The sequence below is a fragment of the Neopelma chrysocephalum genome, unplaced genomic scaffold, assembly GCF_003984885.1.
Source record: "Neopelma chrysocephalum unplaced genomic scaffold, ASM398488v2 Primary Assembly neopelma1_42b, whole genome shotgun sequence".
NCBI lineage: Eukaryota > Metazoa > Chordata > Aves > Passeriformes > Pipridae > Neopelma > Neopelma chrysocephalum.
Genome location: NW_020897701.1, coordinates 1,122,613 through 1,143,045, shown reverse-complemented (window position 1 = coordinate 1,143,045; position 20,433 = coordinate 1,122,613). Strand labels below are relative to the sequence as shown.

The following is a 20,433-nucleotide window of genomic DNA, read 5'->3' as shown; positions in this document are numbered from 1 at the left end:
TACATGAGCACAAATGTTCTGCATCCCCACAGGCAGGCTTCCACTGAGGCTAAGGAACAAAAACACAACGTGTAAAGGACAAGCCTGTTTTCCAAAAGCAAAGGCAGTTCTTCACACATGACTATAAAGAGGTCTTTGCTCTTCAGCAAACTTTCCAAAAAGGTTAGTCAGTGACTGTGTTTGAGAAGCACTGAAAAAAGGCAAAAAGTGAGCTGCTTTGCCAGTATTTGATGATATTGATAAATGATATGCAACATGCCAGCGAGATTGGAGACAAGGAAGTTTCTTCATGCTTGTTTCTCAATAGAAGCACAGAAATATTAAACAGTGTAAATACTTGTGTAATTTTATATCATAAGATATAAAGGTAAATACAACACGTTCTTGTATAATTGTGTAACCAACATAACTGGTTTTCAATGCAGCCAGCTTTTTTTCTAAAAGATCCTTACCACACACTGTCAGCAAGCTGATTTAAAACCCTTATCTATATAAAAACCCTTGCTTGGCACATGTACTGAGAAAGATTCAGGTGCTCCTCATCTTACTTATGCTGATTAGAGTCATAACCTTTTAGTGGTTGCTAGAAAATAACAGCCTGTTTTGGGAGTTGTATTTTGATGACTTATCATGGATCTGTCTTATTTTGAAGCTACAGTATGCATGGTAAGCTATCTACAATTCATCAATGGGACTGAAGGTCTATATATTTATAAAATCAAAGCTTAAGAGATCCTTAAAAGTCAGTCCCAAAAAGCACGCATTGTTTATCAAAGTGTACTCCATGTTAGGTGTTTGTGGCAAGAGCGAGAACCCAAACCACTCTCAGTTCTGCCTGAGAACTGACTCCCACTGCTGTTGTGCCCCCCTTGAAATAGAAATAAGAGGAGATGGCCTAGAATAGTGAATGTTGAACTTGGTCAGACTTTCACAGTTCATGTTAGTGGAGGCGGGATCTTGTTATGAACATACTTCTAAATTCTTTTACTTCTTTAGCACTCCTAAACAAAATAAATAATTCAAATTATAAATATTTTTATCTCAAGTCAAGGTGTGAGCTGCCAAAGATGTAGACAAAGACACAGTCAAAGACATAGAAAAAGTTCATATTAAAGGGTTTTTAAATCAGTATGTCCTTGAAAAGGTTTTTCAGCTAAAAATAAGATCAAAGAACTCTTCTGTTAATAACTAATCATTGTTTATTTTTTAAGCCACAGGTATACCCAGTTGCCTTCAAATTCACAGAGTAAAGGTACATCATGCATATATATATAAAAAAAAATTTCAACTTGTACTTGTAACACACATTAAAAGCCTGTCTTTCTACAGGGTTTCTATGGGCCTGATTTTCATTCTAACAGTTTTGAGGGAATAGTCAGAGGCTTTAAATGGCAGCCAGACTATGCCATTTTCGATCTCATAAGGAACATTGTACCTGGGGTCATAGTGGCCTCCCAGGTAGTAAATACCATTGAGGTTGGCTGCCTGGCAGCTGTTGTACCACCATCCGCCCCCATACATCTCTGCACAGTTCTCCTCCCAATGGTCCTGGTCCAGGTCAAAGGTGCTGAACTTCATCTGGGCATGGGACGTGTATTCAGTGCCCTCTTCCAGCCAGCCAGCAATCAGTGCATCCCCAGCAGTCCCCTCATAGGAAGACACAGTAAGGGCATACCCTTCTGCTTCAGACCCTACCTGTACGATATACTCTGCATACACAGCATTTCCATCCCAGTCCTCTAACTCTACCCGAAGGAGAGTATCATTTTGAGTCAGCAAGTGCATGTTTTCATTGCCCAGCCAAAACTCTCCTTGCCCTCTGCCATCCACGCTGCCGAAACCTCTCTTGTAGTCTTGCCAGGTCCGGTTAAAATTCACTGATCCATCCATTCTTTGTTGGATCAATAGCCATCCTCCCAAAGTGGTCTCTTGGTCGCAATAAACAGACAAGACCTTATTGGATCCCGCTGGCTTGATTTTGAAAATGCCACTTTTGGCACCAGAAGTGTGTTTCTGGCGGATATCATCACAGTCTAAAAAAAAAAGTTGATCTGGTTTGACAGAAGTTATCAGCAAAATTTAATAAAAGGTTCAGAGGAATCCAAATACCAATAGTTCAGAGGAAAGTTGTTAAACATGTTGTGGAGTACACTAGGTATAGTGACAGGCAACATTAAAAAGAATTCAGAAAAGAAAACTTTACATACTTCTTAAATGGTGAATTGTCTATGTAATACCTGAGTATTAATGAAATAGTTTCCCTTTTGTTTCGAGGTGGCAACAAACAGACACAGTGCTTACATTTTATCATCACACTGTTGTACTATAGTATCTAAAACAAGTCAGTTTGGTTATGGATGGAGTTCAGCTTCACTACCTCAATAACTACCTTTCCCAGTGTTGGCTGTCCTTCGTTTCACTTCTGGTGATCTGAAGCTGCGTGCCTGAAAGTCTGGGGTGTCCTCTGCACTCTGATCATGTTCCACCCCACCTAGCTGCTCAGTTATTCCACGGGTCTTTATTGATTTGGTCTCAAAAGTGGAGCCTCCCTTGTTGAAACTGCTGGTCACTACAGTCTTGGAGTGACTTGCACTGCCAGATGGGAATCCAGATGGGAGAAGTCCTGCAAAGTCATCTTCCTCCACCTCTCCTAAATCTGCAAATTTGTCTTTTGCCCCATAAGTCCCTGAATGACTGGCACTGCTTGTGCCAGTTGTGTGTCTACTAGTTGTAAGGCTGCTAGATCCACTAATGTGCTTACTAGCAGTGGATGGAGAATCAGGGGCAAAAAATGACTCTAGCTCAGGGCGTAACCTGTCTAGCTTATGCATGCCATCTGCGCCACTAAAATGGTAGGTGCTCCCTTCCCCTCCAACATTTCCTGCTCCATGTAAATAGGAGCAGTCTGAGCCATCAGAAGAAATTGTTTTCTCAACTACTTCTTCTCTAGGGCCATCAGGACCACTGACAATTTTTTTAGTAGTAGTTTTGGTGCATCTACGAACAGCGGAGGAGGTTTTGTCTGCCAGACTAAGGGTTTCTCTCCCATGAGTAGGAATAACTAATTTGCTGCTATATGGAGGTCCATCCCCCCTTGATTCTGACATGTGATACGGGCTGTCTCCTCGGGAGGGGTTTCTCTCTGTTTCTGGTCTTTCTAATACCACTTGCATTTGTTTGATGTCATTAATTATGTTCAGAGCTTGCATTTCTGGCAGAGGCTTATGTTTAAAATGATCAGGAACATTGGAGTCCTTAAGTGGCCTCATTTTCAGTGTGCTCAGGGTGGTTGTTTGAAGCTCTGGGTTCAAGTTGATGGAGTTGGCTTGGGCAAGCTGCTTCTGGATGTTGTCGTAGCTTTCTTTGTCCACCTGGTAGTCAAAACTTCTAGCACAGGTTCCTTTACAAGCTCGTATCTTAATATCAATGTCCACCTACATAACCAGAGAGAAATAATTTGGTTAGGGAGATTTCCTGACTTCCTCAAGCAAGGGTATCCTTTACTGAACAGGAGAAAGATGAGAGCTGCCCTTGTACCTCCCACCTACAGCTGAACTTTTCAAAGTTAAGTTTTGAAATCATCAGAGGTGTATTTCCATTGTAAATACAACACATGCAATAGCACAGTGCACATGAGTTCCACGGAGTTCCACTGTAGCACGTTCCCTTTATTCTCGAGGTATAGGGGTGTCTTCCTGGGTTTGGAAGGAACGCTGCAGAGCTGGGAATGCTTTCTCTGTGGACTGGGGCAGAAATGGGTTCACCAAGGAGAGGGGAAGACACTGGACTTGTCCCAGAGCCTGTCATGGCCCTGCTGTGAGGCCTGCCATCATGGGGTTACCATTGCTTTCTCAAATGATCCAAATACTGGATTTCTGATCCAGGCATCAAAACTAGGACATTTCCTTGCATTATCCCGAGAAGAACTGGCTGCAATCTAGGAATGCGGGTTCTAGTGCCAGCCCTGGCTGTGAGCAGCAGTGGCAGCATGGGGATGGACAGAGCACGTCCACCTCCTAACTGCTCAGCAACTCCTTACAGGAGGAGAAATGCCTCATACAGAACCAGTTATCAGCAGATAACTGAGAGCAGGAGCAGATGGGACCAGGAGTCCTATGGAGCTCACACTGGTTCCCACAGAGCAGAAACAGAAAAGCAAGATGCACAGAAAGCAACTCATTTGGGGATTTGTCTCAGCCAGTCAGATCCTGTGAGAGTTGCATCATGTTTTCTTTCAGGGAGAGCACTTCTCACCATGAACAGTATAAGGGATAGATCCTCTTTCTGTAGCTAAGCTCTGGAAAGAATGGAAACTGTGTAGCAGATACCTACCTCTAAGCGTTTCATCTCCACCACTTGCTCCTGGATGCTGCTCTGCAGAGCTTTAATTCTGTTTACTTGAGTGACAACTCTCTGTTTTAATGTCACAATTCTCCGTCTCAGCTCTCCTGACACGAGACCATAAGTCTCATCAACCTCTGAAACAGAAATGCCTCACAGTCAGTTATGCACGTGATTTTCTTTCCTAAATGTGTATTGTATTTTAGGATATGTAATTAAACACATAATTTAGAACATATTTCTCATAGTACTGAGCAGACAAAAATTGCGTTAGTTTTTACTAACTAGCAGTTAAGAGTCTATTACTATGTTCATTCTGGTTCTTGACAATTATGTCCAGTGCAGCACATATTTTCACTGCATATTGCTTTTTCACAAAAAAGAATAATTCGGCAATGGTAATAAAACTGGGTGTGAGACACTCACGGTTAGCACTGTCCAGGTTTGGTTTTAGTACATTTACAGTTTCCACAATTATCTGATTGGATTTTTTATAGTTGTTTTGATTATCTGCGAGCAGCCTTTTGATTTTGTCTATTCTGCGACTATAATCCTGGTCCATTTCATCAATCAGTCCTTGCATTCTGCAGCCTGATGGACATTTGGTACCCTAAAATTGGAAGAGGGAAATAATTGTGTTAAAATCCTCACAAGTAAACATTTTGTGTAATGATAAAAAAAACCCTGATCAGTAAAGCTTATCCTCAAAAACCTGCCATAAGCATGGGGTGAGGAACAAGTAAACTTGCAGTTTTCTCTCTCCTCTGTTCCTAATGGGCGAGATTATATATACATATATATTTATTTCATAAATATATATATACAAACACACACATGTTTTCTAAAGGGCTGCTGTAAGAAGTCTGTTGTCCAGTTTGAGCAAGGATATTAGACGCCAACTTTTTTAAGTGAAGTTTTCATCAGAAAACCTGAATGTTCTTACAGAGTTAATCTCTTTGCCAAGATGTCATCAAATAAATGTAGCATAGAAATGGGCTGAGATGCAAGAGGCAAGAAAGAGAGAAATTAATAGTTTATATATGAAGATATCTAGTCACAGAATCACAGAAGTTGGAAGGGATCCACAAGGATCATTGAGTCCAACTTGTGGCCCTGCACAGGGCCATCCCCAAGAGTCACACCATGTGCCTGAGAGTATCATCCAAACACTTCTTGAACTATGTCAGGCTTGGTGATGTGACCACTTCCCTCAGGAGCCTGTTCCAGTACTGAACCACACTCTGGGTGAAGAACCTTTTTTCTAATATCCAACCTAAACTGCCCTGACAGGCAGACCCTCAGTTCCTGTCACTGGTCACTGCAGAGAAGAGATCAGTGCCTGCCCCTCCTCTTCCCCTCACAAGGAACTTGTAGACTGCAAGGTCTCCCCTCAGACTCCTCCAGTCAATCACTATGAAACTTTTACTGAGCATCTTGTAATCTGACTTCCTAAAAAGTAACTAGTGAAGAGTATGTGATTTCTAGCTATTTCTTTTCTTTGTCTTTTCTTTCCGGTGCCCTTCTCTTACCAACTCCAGAAATGGCAATATCAGAATTCTGAAAAGAAATGCTTCTTCTGTTTTTCTAGGATTAGCCTTCTTTAATTTAATCTTTCTTTTCCAGACTTACTATCTCTTCTCATTCTGCAGCACTGCAAGCTTCTCTCTCTTTCTTTCTCCTCATTTTCTTCTTTCTTTCTTTCTTTCCCACAGGAGATCTCTCCAGGCAGCCCCAAACTGAAGTGTTACCTATCCTTCCTCAGGCGTAACACCCAAGGCTGTGTGGCACCTATTGCAGTGATCTGGCTGAGGTCTGTGAGTGCCCTATGGACAGGCCCCATTTTCACCCCAGAGCTAAGAGCTCACCCAGTCATCATCAGCGCAGATGGGCCAGTTCTTCTCATACTGGCAGGTGGACTGGGACATGTGCTCCACAATCCTGGGACCACGCACTCCTGCACCCAACTCTTCAAAGGTACTCTCTCCATCTTGTGCCTGCCAGGAGGAAAAAGGGGAAAAGCAAAACTGAGATTAACTAAACAGCTGCCAAGAGAACAGAAACATAATGCTGATGTCCTCCAACACTTAGTGGCACAGCTGATGTGTGGCAATCACAGCCATCAGGTAAGCATCACACCAAACAGTGAAAGGATTTTATTCTCAAAATTTATTGTAAGTTATGATTTTGTTTGTTTTCTCAGAATAAAGCTTATATCTCCTAAAATTAATGCAGCTATGTAGAGAGCTAGTGATGCTCAGGATATATTATGCTAATATCATTCCACATAAATATTTTGTTCTGTGTGTAAATATAAAATTAACTTGACATTAGATTGAAACTGGGTAAGTTAAAGCAAATATTTTAAAAATCCTATGTTCTATTTCTATTTGCTGCAATACTTTAAAATTCTTGTCACTTTACCACCTTCAGTCTATACAAAACTGGCTTAAAGACATATATGAAGAGGTTTCCCATTAGTGTTCCTGATTTTAATCACAGTTACTAACTGCAAGCTTATAACACTGTTTTGCCTGGAAAAAGAGCAAGAAACTAATAATTAAAATAATAATGTCAGTCATGAATGGATTTCACTGTGCTTATGGAAAGAAGAGAAATAAATATACTGAGGTTTTCTTCAAGTCTGAGAAGAAAAAGTGATATATACAAACGAATTCTAAGCCAAAACATGATAAGGATTCCTACAGTTTTATCACTTAGTAAAAGACTGTAAAATTTTTCTTGTTCACTAAAAAAAGCCCTGTTTTAGGGCTTGAAATGTAATTAGGTCTGACTGGATTCCTCTGCATGCCTTTTTTACTTTTCAAACATCATAATTAATGCTTTACAATATTAAATATTAATTATTGTGATGATTATTAATGATTAATGATTAATTCTGAAGCTGAGAAGGCAATCCTAATTCTAACCTCTAGGGTCAGAACCACCCTGGGGAACTGGAATGTCTTTATTAAAATCAGCACATTCACACTAGTTTTATTAATTAATTACTTGATCCAACCCAAGTGCCTCCTAAAAGTAACACATAAACCCACAAATGCCCTTCAGGCACTGACAGCTCCAACATGGCTGCTTCTGTTTTGTCCCAACTGCTTCCTATAATTTCTGTCATTTGTTAAAACATGCACTTCCTTCAAAAAATAAATAGTCACAAAGAGAAATGTAAAGAATCTAACATAAGATTATAGACTGAGTCCCCAATGAGAAAAAAACAAGGTTATGTTAGCATGATTGAAAAACAATTTTATCTCTTTCCTTATCTAAAATTTGATTCTTATTTAGCTCCAGTTTCAGCTGACATTGCTGCCACAAGAATCCTTGTTTTTAAATGTGTATTTCATAATAAAGGTACTGTGTGTCATTTGTAGGTGGAAAATCCTGCTGAAATACTGTCCAAAGGACATGAAAATTCTTGAACGGCTGGAGTCACTAGCATCCAATAAGTTATTTTTAAGACTTACAGCATCATCTATGAGTCTATGAATTCATGTTCATGTATGTGTTTTGCTCCTCTTGAAGCCAGGCAGACTCAACAAAACTGAATTAAGCAAAACCATAGAGAGCTGGATAATCAAGAACTACTAATGAAAGTCCATCAGTGAGGTGGTTACAGTAAGCTTGTGCATATATGTGTGCATTGAATTTTACAAGCTAAATGATAGCCAAAATTTGTCTAAATTTATGAATGAACATTAAATAAATGTTTACTATTCAAAACAGAAAGATATGAAAAGAGTCAAGTAAGTAAACTCATACCCAAGCTATGCTGAGGCCCAGCAAAACACAGAGGATCCTCAAAGGTATCATCTTCAGGAGAAGAGCAAGAACTCTGACTGAAAGGATGCTCTTCACCAGTCTTTTAGTGCAATTTAAATCTGAATGTGAAGCTGGGGTTAATCATTATGCTCCCCTCTGTTTGTAGAAAAAACACGCCAATTACCCCCCTCCCCCTTCAGTGATTACTTAAGGTCTCTTGCACAAGTTTCTGATGTTATTTGCTCCAGATAAGTTTGTACAACACCAACATGCCGGCAACACCATAAGTTCCAGGAAAAAAATCTGTCTACAGTTGTTTCTCGTCACTGGATGTTCAACTAAGATGTATGCAGGACCTAGTGGGATCCAGCAATGCTCATTTTCTGGAAGACACGCACTCTGTGTGATGGGCATTTAGCTGCATAATCAAAGAGGTGACATCTAAAAAAGGAAGTAATGGGTTTGCCCTTTCTGTGTGACTATGTTCCACTGCTGTGAAATCCACTGGATGTTCCAGAGCAAGTACTAGTCTAAGAAAGGTTAATACAGTTTATCTGTGACCATGTGGTCATCAACCCAAATTAATTCCTGAGGTGCAGAGACCAACTTACATCAGTTTATAGTCTTTGTGGTATTTGCGGAATACATGATGGGTTTAACATTGTGCTGTTTCTTACACCAATAGCATATTATAATTTTTATCAAGTGTTTAAAATACATATTTACGAAGAGCACATTAGAGTGGTACTTGAAAATGTCTCAGAACAGATCTTAAGCATAATTAAATCTTCCTAAAGAGCCATGTCTCCCTAATAGGTTATATAATGGATATAGTCCGTGTATGGCAACTTTTGATAATGTCTTGCTTCCGTGATCTCTATAACAAGCCTTACTATTACTGGGGAGGGTCAAACATGGCCGTCAGACACTTGAGAGATGCTGCCCATCTCAAAAGTTGCAGTGAGCAGGAATGAGCAAAAAAACCTTTGCTAAAGTAAATGTGGATGTATTCAATTGAAAAAACAAAACTCTCTTGGCTTTTTAAAACTGCATGACACAAAAACTCTCCATCATCAACAGGGTACAACATCTTACCACATTCTGCTTTACAGGAACACATTTAAGCTTAACTCTGACATTGTAAAACATACTAAATTCAAAATAGCTGATTTTAGCTTTGAATCCATTCCATCAGCCTCACAGGTTTTGTCTTTTCCTCCTTTCCTCTGCTTTTCCTCTTGTTTTCTGCCTTCAGGAGGCTTGAAGCCTCTCCATGTGAAACTCACTGCAGTTGAAGTGGACCCTTTGTTTCCTCCCATTTCTGGCCTTGCACTTCATGTTGTTCTTGCCTAGGAAAACCCTCTTAAACCTAACTTGTACCAATATCACTGAAAACAAGCCATATCCTGAGCAGAAGAGGTCAGTAAGATGGTACTACATTGATTAACACCTACACCACCAGGATGTAGTTTTGCATGACAAAGAGTTTCTCTTATATTTAAGGCTTAATCTTATCTGTGTGTATTCTGAAACAAGATGGTTTGTTTATTTCAATTCCCAGCAACAAGCGTTGTAGATTCTTCTGTTGAATCTCATGCAACAAAAACTCTTCTGAATTCAGCAACAAGAAAGCCAAACTAACTTCAACAAAAAATGTCCAAATGGGTCCTATATTACCTTTGCTCAGTTTGAAGGTCATTCAGCCATGGCCGTATTGTTGGTTGATAAACGCACATAAGGTAGCCCCCGAACTCAAAGCACATAATCAACACACTAACACACCAAAATTCTCAGCTGCTAACTTCATCAGGGGCAAGATTGATGATGCTTCCCCATCAAGTCCTATACAGTTTCGTTCTCTCTGTTGCAGGAGTTCTGTGAAAGAACTATAAAAAACTCAGAGGACAATTAAATGCTCAAAGGGGGGAAGGAACACAATAAGAGGAAGTCTTACAGGATTAGGATTAATTATTTTACAGAACAGAGTAAAATGGGCCTCATCAAAAATACACTGAGGTCCATAGCAAATCTCCCACTCAAACTCAGAAAAGCTTTATTTTAGCCTCTACGGTAGATACAAAAGTCTGGTTAAAGTTCACAACCTTGGAACCTTCCTGCTTAGGAACACAAGAATTGCAGGTACAACCTCTGTGGGTTCTCCTTGTGCATACATTCATGGACTGTGCTTTATTGCAGGATCACGTATGATGTTTCTTCCACTGAACCCCTTTCTCTTCACACTGAGCATGGATGGTGCTCCACAGGCAAGCAGCTGCCCAGAGCTGTACAGTCTTTTCATTGAATGAGGATGCTTTGCAGATTGCTTAAATCTTCAAAAATTTTCCTGTGGTGCTTTACAAACATTGATTACCTGGCCATGACTTTCCCTTTTTCACAGTTGCAGAAACCAAGTGAGGAGGTTAAGTCAAAAAGTAGTTATTAATTTTTGGGATCCATTTTGATAGCCTGAGTCTTCAGAGCACACCATATGTGCAGATCCCATTGATGGCAGCTGCATCTCTGTGCTTGCACTGTGGCTCAGGGGGAACAGTCAGCAAATAGCTCTGAGACACCTGAGTGTCTTGCCTCTGGTCCCACAGGAACAGGGTGATCAGAGCAGAAATAGCACCTAATTCTGCAGGATATCAGCTGTAAGTAAGAGACCACTGTATCCCACCCGGTCTTGCCCACTCTATGCATTACAACCTATGCAACAACTAAAGCATCCCTCATAATTCAGATGTGATGTGACATGTGACTTTGGTTCTAACTTTTCCCAATTTGTAGGAGCTTGATTTTGTGATCATCAATAATACATGAACATTATTTTTGTAATTTAATAGACCTTAAAAATCAAGAGTAGTAAAAGCACGTAAAGAAAAAGAATTTCTGGCCTTTTCAACCATGCTGACAATTTGCTAGGTGGTGACCCGGGCACCAGCCACCAGTGTAACTGGGGACATGGCAAGTAGCATGTTCCAGGCCTCCTCTGACCCTGATGGAGGGCACAGCTCTCTGGTGACACTCAAACACAGTAAACTTAACGCTGGTCCAAGGAAAACTCGACCACCAAGGCTAGAGGGACAGGAAAAAGCTGATAACTGATCATAAACATTAGGTAAGCTAAGAGGGGTTTCCTGCTTGCTGTGAAGGGAGCTGCTGGGGGAGGCTGGGGTGAAGGAGGAGCTTCTCAAGCCTTCCAGTTGAGGGCTGAATCTGTGCCTGACCTTCAGCCTGTACCTTTTGTTGCAATCATCCAGTCACTTCTCCCAGTGTTTGTTTGAAAGGCTAGAGGCCAAGAGCTAGTAAACTTTGGATTTAACTTTAATTCATGATCAAAGGACAGAAGTGCAGTTCACTACTTCATCTGCCCTGCTCTTGGCTGAATGCCACAGTAATAGTCAAGGAGTCTGGGATTTAGCTCAGCTTTTTGTGCCCTATATGTGAGTCCCACCTTGTTTACCCAGCGCTGCCTTTGTCTCCTGCCTTACCACCAGTCCCCACCACCAATTTCCAAGTGGTGCCTTCTGCTCCTCTTATCTGCTCATTCATGTCCCTCCTCTGGATGCTTTGTCTTAGCCTCCATTCTCCTTCAGACTCAGCTCTCAGCTTCACTTTCTCTTCATATGCTCCTTAGGCTACCTAACTCTTTTGAAGTTGTTACTAGTCAGTCCCAGCACCTGGTCCCACACTTTCCCCATGCAATATTCCAGGACTGAGGAATCCAAAAAGTCCTCCAGTCCGTGCACTTTATTTGACTCTTTTTTCCTCTGTCTCTTCCTTATCCACTTTTTTTTTCCTTTGGAATGATATTTCTCTGTTTTGTGCTACAGAGGTCTTTGGAAGAGTCACTGCAAGCACAAGGTGTGCAAGAAAGGCCACCAAGTCCTATAATAAATTTTTATAAACTGAGAGGGACAGACTTTTCTAAATACAGGCAACTTTTACTATAGGCTATGGTCTGAGGGTCATGTACAATAAAGACTAATTTAGAGAAAAGAAAGACAAGATCTCAGTATACAAAATAGGGGCATTAAGTTCAATTGCAATGTATTTGCTTGCAAAAAATAATACAGAGAGTATTACTCTCTTTTTAAGAGTTAGAAGAAATAGGAGGTCTTTTCAGGCCTGTTTCTGATAGACAGAGGGTTGGACACAGAAGAAAGGAGCTTCCAAAGGCATGACTCTTGCCAGATTTTTTTCAGGGCCCAGAGAATATAACTGTGGGCTGGGATCCTGCCTGACTCTCTGATGAACTCTGGCATAGGACTTGTTTGAAAGATCAGGCTTTTTGGATTCAATAACTCTGACTCTACTGACCACTGGAGTAAATGCTCCTCTCCAGAGGCTAAAATGATTTGTGAAAGCTTAAGACACCAATCAATAAAACAACTGGAAGAATAAGCTAATCTTATTTATGGTGAGCAGTCCATAAAATGCCAGCTCACACCAATGGAATGTGTGCAGTTACAGCAGATTATCATGAAATAAATCATTGTCATCATCATGGCTGGGCTTCGCAAACGAAGATTTGGGAAGGGCTCTACCCGCGTTTGTTGCAGGCGCGTTGAAATAAATCATTGTAGCCAAAAGCTAAACCAGGAGAGGCAAATCACAGTTCAGACTCAGAAGAGTGTGGATACAAAAGTCAAAATGACAGAGGGGAAAGGAATATTTTTAAAATACATGTTGTAAATATATAAGTAATATCAACCTTAAAGTCACGTCATAGGTGGCATACATTGAAAACAGGAAGTGGAAGGGACTCGGCCAATGCCCCTCAAGTGTCTCTTTGCAGAATCAGGATCAGACTGGGTTTGCCAACTCTTCCCTTGCATCCTTCTCTCCAGCCTCTCTAAACATACTGCTTCTGCTAGGAGGAGCCATGGGAAAGGTCTTACAGCACAAAACGTTCAGGAAAACTGCTTTGCTTGGTGAGGAATTGGGTGTAAAGGCTGGTGGTGAGCTGTGCAGCGTGGCTGGTTGCATGGGTGCAACAGAGTTGTGCAAATACACCAGTTCAGTGGTGTGGAGGGGTCATCCCTCATCTCAAACAGTTGTTAGCCCCATCTGACCCTACACTAATGATGGCTTCTTACCTACTTGTGAGAAACAAACCTTCCTCTTAGATTTTGGTCCAAGAGTAAAACTTCAATTAATTCAAAACCTCAGTAAAAATGAGAGGGAGTCAGCACTTTATTACGCTGTGGAGACTCAGATCCAGGGAAGAGGCTCAGCAGCAGCCTCACTAGAGACCTGGGCGATTGGTAGACTGTTGAGGTAGCATAAACCGACTTTAACATCTGTCTTATGTAGTGTAATGTCTCCCTGTCTTTAAAATAAAGCACTTGAATGTGCTATTGAGAAATAGCAGACCAATTTCTGTTCTTTCACAACTAGCTAAAAATAAAGACTGGGATACACTTCCTGTTTCACTTCTTAGTATATCAGCTTGAGATAGTTTCTACCTCTGAGTGTATTTTTTGTTGAAAAATTTGTCTACAAGCCTAAAGTGATTTTCTAATGCACTACTCAAATGTACTTATCAGATTTTGAGCAAGTACATTCAGACAGCATCGCAAACTCTTTGCAGGTCTTGATCTGTGCTGTGAATTTGCTTATGTGGATCACATGGGAAATTATTACCAGACCCAGAAAAAGAAAATGCAAGTAAAATACAATAAATTTATGCTGTAAAATTTAACATTTTTTAGTTGGATAATGACACTAGATACATTAGATCAATTTTTAAATATTTATGAAAAAGGGGGGTATTCAGGAACAATGGCTGTACAGTGCGCTACTGTGTGTCATAGAGCAAATGAAATCTATTCTGAGTAAAATTTAAGCGACTTGTTAGTATGTATGCTCTGGAGCAAAACACTGTTCTTGGTCATTGATAGTATACTTCCTAACACATCCTGATTGAACACTACTTTGTGGTAAATTCAGTTAAGTAGTCTTCAGCAGTAAAATAGGCCATTTTCAAGTTGCTATGTACTTTGATCTATGTCACAAAACAATTTTATTAGAAAACTTGAAAACTTTTGGAAACAAGACACATTTTATGGAGAAATAGCTCCAGCTCCTGTCTCTAAACAAAGAGCAGAAACTACTGGTGTGCAATTCAGAAATGACTGAATCAAATAGGTTTGATCACAGTAACCTTCCAACCATCAAAAGTTTTCTTAGTTTTGTTTGGCCAACTGCAGAGCACAGATAACAAGTTCAGACTTTTTTTGTAATAATCAAAAATTTATTGAGAATGTGTACAGAAAAAAATAACCATCCACAGAGGTAAGCACCGCTCAGGGAAGAGGTTTGGGCGTCTTACAGTCAATGGTTTTTTATAGTCAAAACTGTAATGTTAGGTAAGTTCAGTGTCTAGGAGAGAAAAGATCTGCTTTCCCTGTTCAGACTGGCCTTTGTGAAATTGTCCTTTACGCGTCTCCAACCTACAACAGAAAAAAAGAGTATTTTAATGTTCTTCTAAAGAAAGACATACATAAGGCTATGATGACATGTTGATAGTGGTCATACATTGTTATACTAGTTGGAAATTAAAAATGTAGCATTTAAAATGCATAAGGGTAAGGGATTATTTCTGATCATGAGACTATCCATTTATTTATCTGTTAAAAGAAACAGGAATGTAAAAAGTATACTAAAATCAAAGTACAAGTATTTCTGTGACAAAATGGTAAACAAAGCCAACTTTGGCTTTAAGTGGGCTTAACACTTCAGCTGTCCATGCTCAGTATTTGAAATGACCACTATGTTCTGTTATTATTTTAAATATCTCCTCGGCCCTGTGGTCGAACCTGTTTGGTGCCTAGATTGTGCTGCTGTCCATCTACTGACAGTCTGTTGAATGGGATGATTTTCATTGCAGATTTCTTCATGGAGTACCACCGGTCACGCCAGGTTGCCCAGATAATGCCATTGTCATATCCAGATGGACCAGCATCTTGTGCTGTGTACACACCACCTAAAAAATATCAGTTGGAGTCAAACAGTTAGTTGCTTTCTAAAATAGTTAATGTGCCCATATGTGTTTCTGGTACTAACACTTCCATGGCACCCCTGGGCATGCTAACAGGCCCCGTTCACTGCCTTTCTCCTCCTAGTTTGCTTCTCTCAGGACTGATTCTACGACTTTGGGATGGAGAGTTCCTACTGCTGGTGTTAAACAGTTATTGCCAGCTTTCGATTTTTCTTTGCCACTAAAATGCAGTGTCCTGGATTATAAGTATTTAGAAGACACTTCACCTGTATAATATTTGCCATTGAGGTGGCCAGCATGACATCTATTCATCCACCATCCAGATCCATCTTGCTCAGCACAGTTGCCAGCATATTTATCATTGTCATTATCATAGGTACTGAACTGCATGCCATTATGAAAGGTAAAGGATTTATCACTTGGGTCATCTCCAAAATCATAACCATCAAAGGCATCCCCGGCTTCACCACCAAGGAAATAGGCATAAGTCAGTCGATACTTGTCTTCTTCACTTCCCACTTTGAATACAGCATAGTCAGCAGTGCTGTAAACAAAGGAGAATGGTGACTGTGAGCATGCTGCATTCCGAGTCATGCACAAATGGAAAATGCATAGGTGTTAGAACTGCAGGAAAGGCATTTATTACATCCTAGCTTTTTAAAAGGAATTGGTTTTATGTGATTGTGGGTCTCAGTTCAATGACATACATCCAACCAACTTTTGTGCTCCAGTATCAGACATGTTTTCTGACTATTAGTCTTCACTGATGTATGAAATATCTACATTATAAAAACACACACACACACACACACACATATCTACATCTCCCAGGTTTGTAATGCTGAGGCTTACTTAGGTTACGAGAAATATCTTGGTGGAAGGAGTGGATGCCTCCAGAAATAGCAAGGACAATAAGTCCTCCAGAAGAAAAGAATACATAGAATAGAAAATAATAGAACAGAACAGATCATTTGTAAGGGACTTGTAACTATCATGTAGCCCATAAGACACATAAGACTCGAAGAAACTTGAAGAGAAGAAACATATTCCTTCTGCCTAATAAATGAGTGCTGACAGCATGTGGCCTTCAGACATGCACATGTGCTTGGCAACAAGTCCCACAGTGACTGCTGTCACAGCTCTAAGTTCAGGAGCCAAAGCAGTGTCCTACGCATGTTAGCAGGTCTAAGGGCTGGTAATTTCTTCAAAGCTGTACAAACTGATGCAGCAGTGGGAGCAGTAGGTTTTAAGCTGTCATTTTCAAAAGCATCATGAGCAAATACCCTTTCTTGCCACTCCAGTCCTCCAGTTCTATTCGTAAGGTGTAAGGCAGAGTAGACTGTGTAGTTATTAAATGTATCTTCTCATTGCCCAGCCAGAACTCAGTGGTGTCATCTGGAGACAGGTGTCCAAATCCTTCCTTGTACTGAACCCAATTTTTAGTGAAGTCCTCACTCCCATCCAGTCTCTGGGGGGAAAAAAACCCCAAAACCAGAAATAAAAATCTCAGTCAAAAATATATGTATCTTATGTAGGTAAATAAATCTGTGCCGATGCAATAAGCTTGCTGATAGTAATAATACATAAGAGACATACCCTTTGTAATACTGTCCAGCCATTGCCATATGAGTCAATCTCACAGTAGACTAGGAATGACTGCTTGGCTCTCTGAGGCTTGATAAAGTAAAGACCACTTTTCCTGGCACCTTTATTTGCAATGTCTTGACAATCTGAAGTAAAGATATTCAAAGAATCATGATTAATCTAGCTACAATTCTGTCCTCACATATATTTTATATTCTTTCTTAGTGCCAGAAATACAATTAATCTAAATGCCGTTGTTGCAAAGTTAGCTATTTAGTCCACATATTTTAATGTCACTGCCATAAAAAATCTTACTGAGCATCCCAGGACTTGTGTAAGATGAAGATGAATTCAGTTTCACATAGAGTTTAAGCAACTTAAATGTAAAACATAGTCATTGCATTAATTTTTATAGCAACAAAAAAGGACACTTTTGGAACTAATGGAATAATTTTTTTTTCTGTGTGACTCAGTAGAAATGTGATAATGAGTTATCTTCTGTTTGTCCATAGAAAGTCTACTTACGTTTAGCATACGTTTTGGGATAATGGTATTTTGGCTAAAAAGGCCATGGAAGAACTGTGTACCATCTGAATGCCTTGTTTGCAGTGTCTACTTGCCACTGACATTTATCCAAGCACCAGCTTTATAACTTGACATTTTATATATCTTTGCAGAAATCTATGGCCCATAAGATTACAAGTAACTCATTGCTGTGATGTCAATTGGCGACACTTGTAACTGAATTAACTCTCCACCATATATGAAGCATTTTGCATACCTCTTCCACTTGTCTCCTGTATTTCAGCCCTGTCTCGGCATGGCTCCTGACACTGTAACTCAAGCTGGGTAATCTTCTCTTTCAGCTGTGTGATCCTGTTGCTGTTCAATATATGCATATCTGTCAATTGTCTGGACAGAAAGACATAAAAATGGGCTGTTGACTCCTCTGTTTCTGAATATGTAATACACATTCCCCTGTACACACGCCTCATATATCTAGCATGCTGCTACATGCACCCCCGTAAAACCGGGTGCCTCTATTAGCACTGATATTTAAAGTTAAGGAAACTAGCCAAAATTGGAAAGCACATGCTTAACCTTACTCAAAACCACATGCAAAACTTGACTCTAATCAGCAAAACTCTAACTAGTTATTAATGTATGAATATAACTCTATGGAAAGTTTTACTTTGCTCTCCTAAAGTAAATGATAAACTATTCCTTTTTAATTATGGATGTATTTGTAAAACATAAGTTCTGTAAATAAACTGCTGTAAGTGTCACAATGCCTAAACAATCTTTGACATAATGTTATAGAAGTGGAGATTTTTTACATTCAGGTCAAAAAACATATCCTTAAGATTTAGAAACATTAATGATGTTTTCAATTTTATTTTCAATGTCAATGTAGAACAGACTACTAATGAGTTTAAAGTTACTTATGATTTATAACAATGTAACTGAGCTGATTTTCATGGATATATGCGGCAAAATTGGTCAGAATGAATGATTGTATAAATATTCCACATACTCTGCATTACAGCACAAACTCATGACCTCCAAAGATCATGAAAAAAAATGTAGGGGTAGCTGCTACAGCAAAAGAAACATAAATAGAAATATTGCCAGGCTTCATGGCATTCTTATCTTGCACTTCTCGCACAATTAACAGCTCATGCAGATGAGCAGAGAATTCAGTATCAGATCCTCTTGATCCTCCTGTGCCTTGCTAGGCAGCTACTAATGACAGTGTGAGCAAAATTGTCCATGTCAGCACAAAAAAACCTTTCTGAGAGAGCCGTGGTGGCACTTGATAAAAGAACAGAAATAAAACAATTTGTATTGTCAATAACATAAAAAGTGGAAGATACCTACTGTATAGTATTTTCATGAGACAATATAGTGTTTTCATATCTGATAATTTCTTCAATTATTTTCCTGGACTTTTGAGTAAGAGCATCAATTGAATCTGTAAAACAGACAAAGGTATACAATAATTGCAATTATGCAATTTAAAAATGAAAACAACATAAATTATATTTTTCAATTGTGTAGTTATTTCTATATCCTCACTTGGTAATGTCTGCTTCTCTGAAGGATAGAGGCCTTGGATGTGCTGAATCAGATGTTCTGCTGTCACTGTGGAGTTAGAAATTTGCTGCAAAATTCTCTCCATTTCCTGCAGTTCATTATCCACAGTGACATGGTATTTATTAAAGAAATCTGCAATGCCACAGGTTGTTGGGCAGAAGCTACCCTAAAGAAGAAAGAATAATAGTTGGCAATGTTTTGGGACCAAAGAAAGGAGAGCAGAATATGTGGGCAGAGGAACTTTCAGGTACTGCTGACACAAATGATAGTGGATAAAAAAGGACAGGAATTTGCCACTCTGCTGTATTTGTATTTACAGAGGCAGTTTACTTTCACGCTATGTGCATACATAGCAAGAAAACAGTGCATGCTATTACTTTTGTAGCATCTTCTGGATATGTGCTTTCATCCACAGCGCAGCCTCCCATACATTTTTACCAAGCATATATTGCTATTAATAAATAACAGGTTTAAGCACAGCACACTTAATAAGTATTGAAAATAACAATGAGGTTCAAGTGATAATGGTAGTTAATAATCAGCAAAGGAAAGCTTTAATTACACTCTTAAGATAAAAGAAAATTTTTCAGGTACTTACAAATCGATCATCCAATATGCAGCAGTTGTCTCTGCTAGCAACGTACTGAAGAGAAGAAAGAAGACCATTTTCAGTGGATTTTTCCTGACAGCGCTTTCTGTGCTAACGTTTTCTAACACTCTCTCTTCACTTACCGCCATGCTGGTACAGAAGAGCAGGGAGAGGAGACACCCCAGGGGTGTCCAGCTGTGTAACCTCAGCCCCATCATGTCTGTCCCACCAGGTGCTGACAGCTGCTCTGTGCAGTTGTGCAGTCAGCAGCTGAAAATGTTCAACCCAGCACAGGGTGGGAGCAGTTTAAGGCGGTAGGCTGAAGCTAGGGGCGGGCACTGGGAGGTGGTGGGAAGAGGTGGGGTAGGGTTTTGAGGTGGTTTCCCAGAATTTGCACACCTCTCTTACTCCTCCCATTTTCAGAACCTGTTTCCCACTTACCCACTTGATCTCTGCTCCAGACAGGCCTCAGGGGAGGCAGGAAAGTGGAACAAGGCATTGAGATGCTACATCTAGTAACAGGAGCGAAAGGAAACACACACGGTTTCACGATGGGGGCTGGCAGAATTTTCACTCAAATAGTACAAGGAAAAGCCACAGTAGCCATTTGAATTATGTGCAACAATTATAGCCTAACAATAAACACTGTTTTGTGGTTATGTAGCGCTTCTCTGCCACAGGTCTCAACGTGCTTTGCAAAGAGACTCAACATAATTTTCCTTATTCTGTGGATGACAAAACTGAGGAAGAGAAAAGTATGAAGTCGCTGGACAGTGGCATATCTGCAAAGAAGCCTGTGGTATTTGTCACAGACAATGAAAGCACAAATGTTCCCTACCCTTCAACACAAGGAGTCCATTTCAATGACTTTGGTCAATGCTTTCTTATTGGGGAACTTAGTTTGTTAGAATCTGCCTTATTCAATATTGCTAGAAGACTGGTGACAGGCCCTCTTTTCTGCTACAGGCTTTGTCCCAGGCGAATTGTTTCAGTATGTGCTATCTGTATTAACAGCAATCATACCTTTCCACTCGTGCCCTGCACCTGG

The 20,433-nt window shown here is 40.0% G+C and overlaps 2 protein-coding genes across 3 annotated transcripts; both read right to left on the bottom strand.

Moving 5' to 3' along the window:
- Window positions 1-1,179: 1,179 nt before the first annotated feature.
- Window positions 1,180-8,248, bottom strand: FGA (fibrinogen alpha chain). Of its 2 annotated transcripts, XM_027676878.1 has the most exons (7): window positions 8,116-8,248; window positions 6,207-6,335; window positions 4,768-4,951; window positions 4,333-4,478; window positions 2,750-3,434; window positions 2,390-2,713; window positions 1,180-2,033 (listed from the first exon to the last, which is right to left on the bottom strand). In XM_027676878.1, exons 1-7 carry the CDS (start codon window positions 8,164-8,166, stop codon window positions 1,324-1,326), a joined length of 2,229 nt encoding a protein of 742 aa, XP_027532679.1. In that variant the 5' UTR covers window positions 8,167-8,248; the 3' UTR covers window positions 1,180-1,323. The 2 variants fall into 2 exon arrangements, with proteins under 2 accessions (XP_027532679.1, XP_027532678.1); XM_027676877.1 differs by having other exon boundaries at window positions 2,390-3,434.
- A 6,109-nt stretch (window positions 8,249-14,357) lies between these two features.
- FGG (fibrinogen gamma chain) lies at window positions 14,358-19,682 on the bottom strand. The gene is made up of 10 exons (XM_027676876.1): window positions 19,529-19,682; window positions 19,395-19,439; window positions 18,779-18,962; window positions 18,581-18,674; window positions 17,484-17,614; window positions 16,715-16,848; window positions 16,402-16,586; window positions 15,385-15,662; window positions 14,937-15,103; window positions 14,358-14,570 (listed from the first exon to the last, which is right to left on the bottom strand). Exons 1-10 carry the CDS (start codon window positions 19,601-19,603, stop codon window positions 14,556-14,558), a joined length of 1,308 nt encoding a protein of 435 aa, XP_027532677.1. The 5' UTR covers window positions 19,604-19,682; the 3' UTR covers window positions 14,358-14,555.
- Window positions 19,683-20,433: the final 751 nt, after the last annotated feature.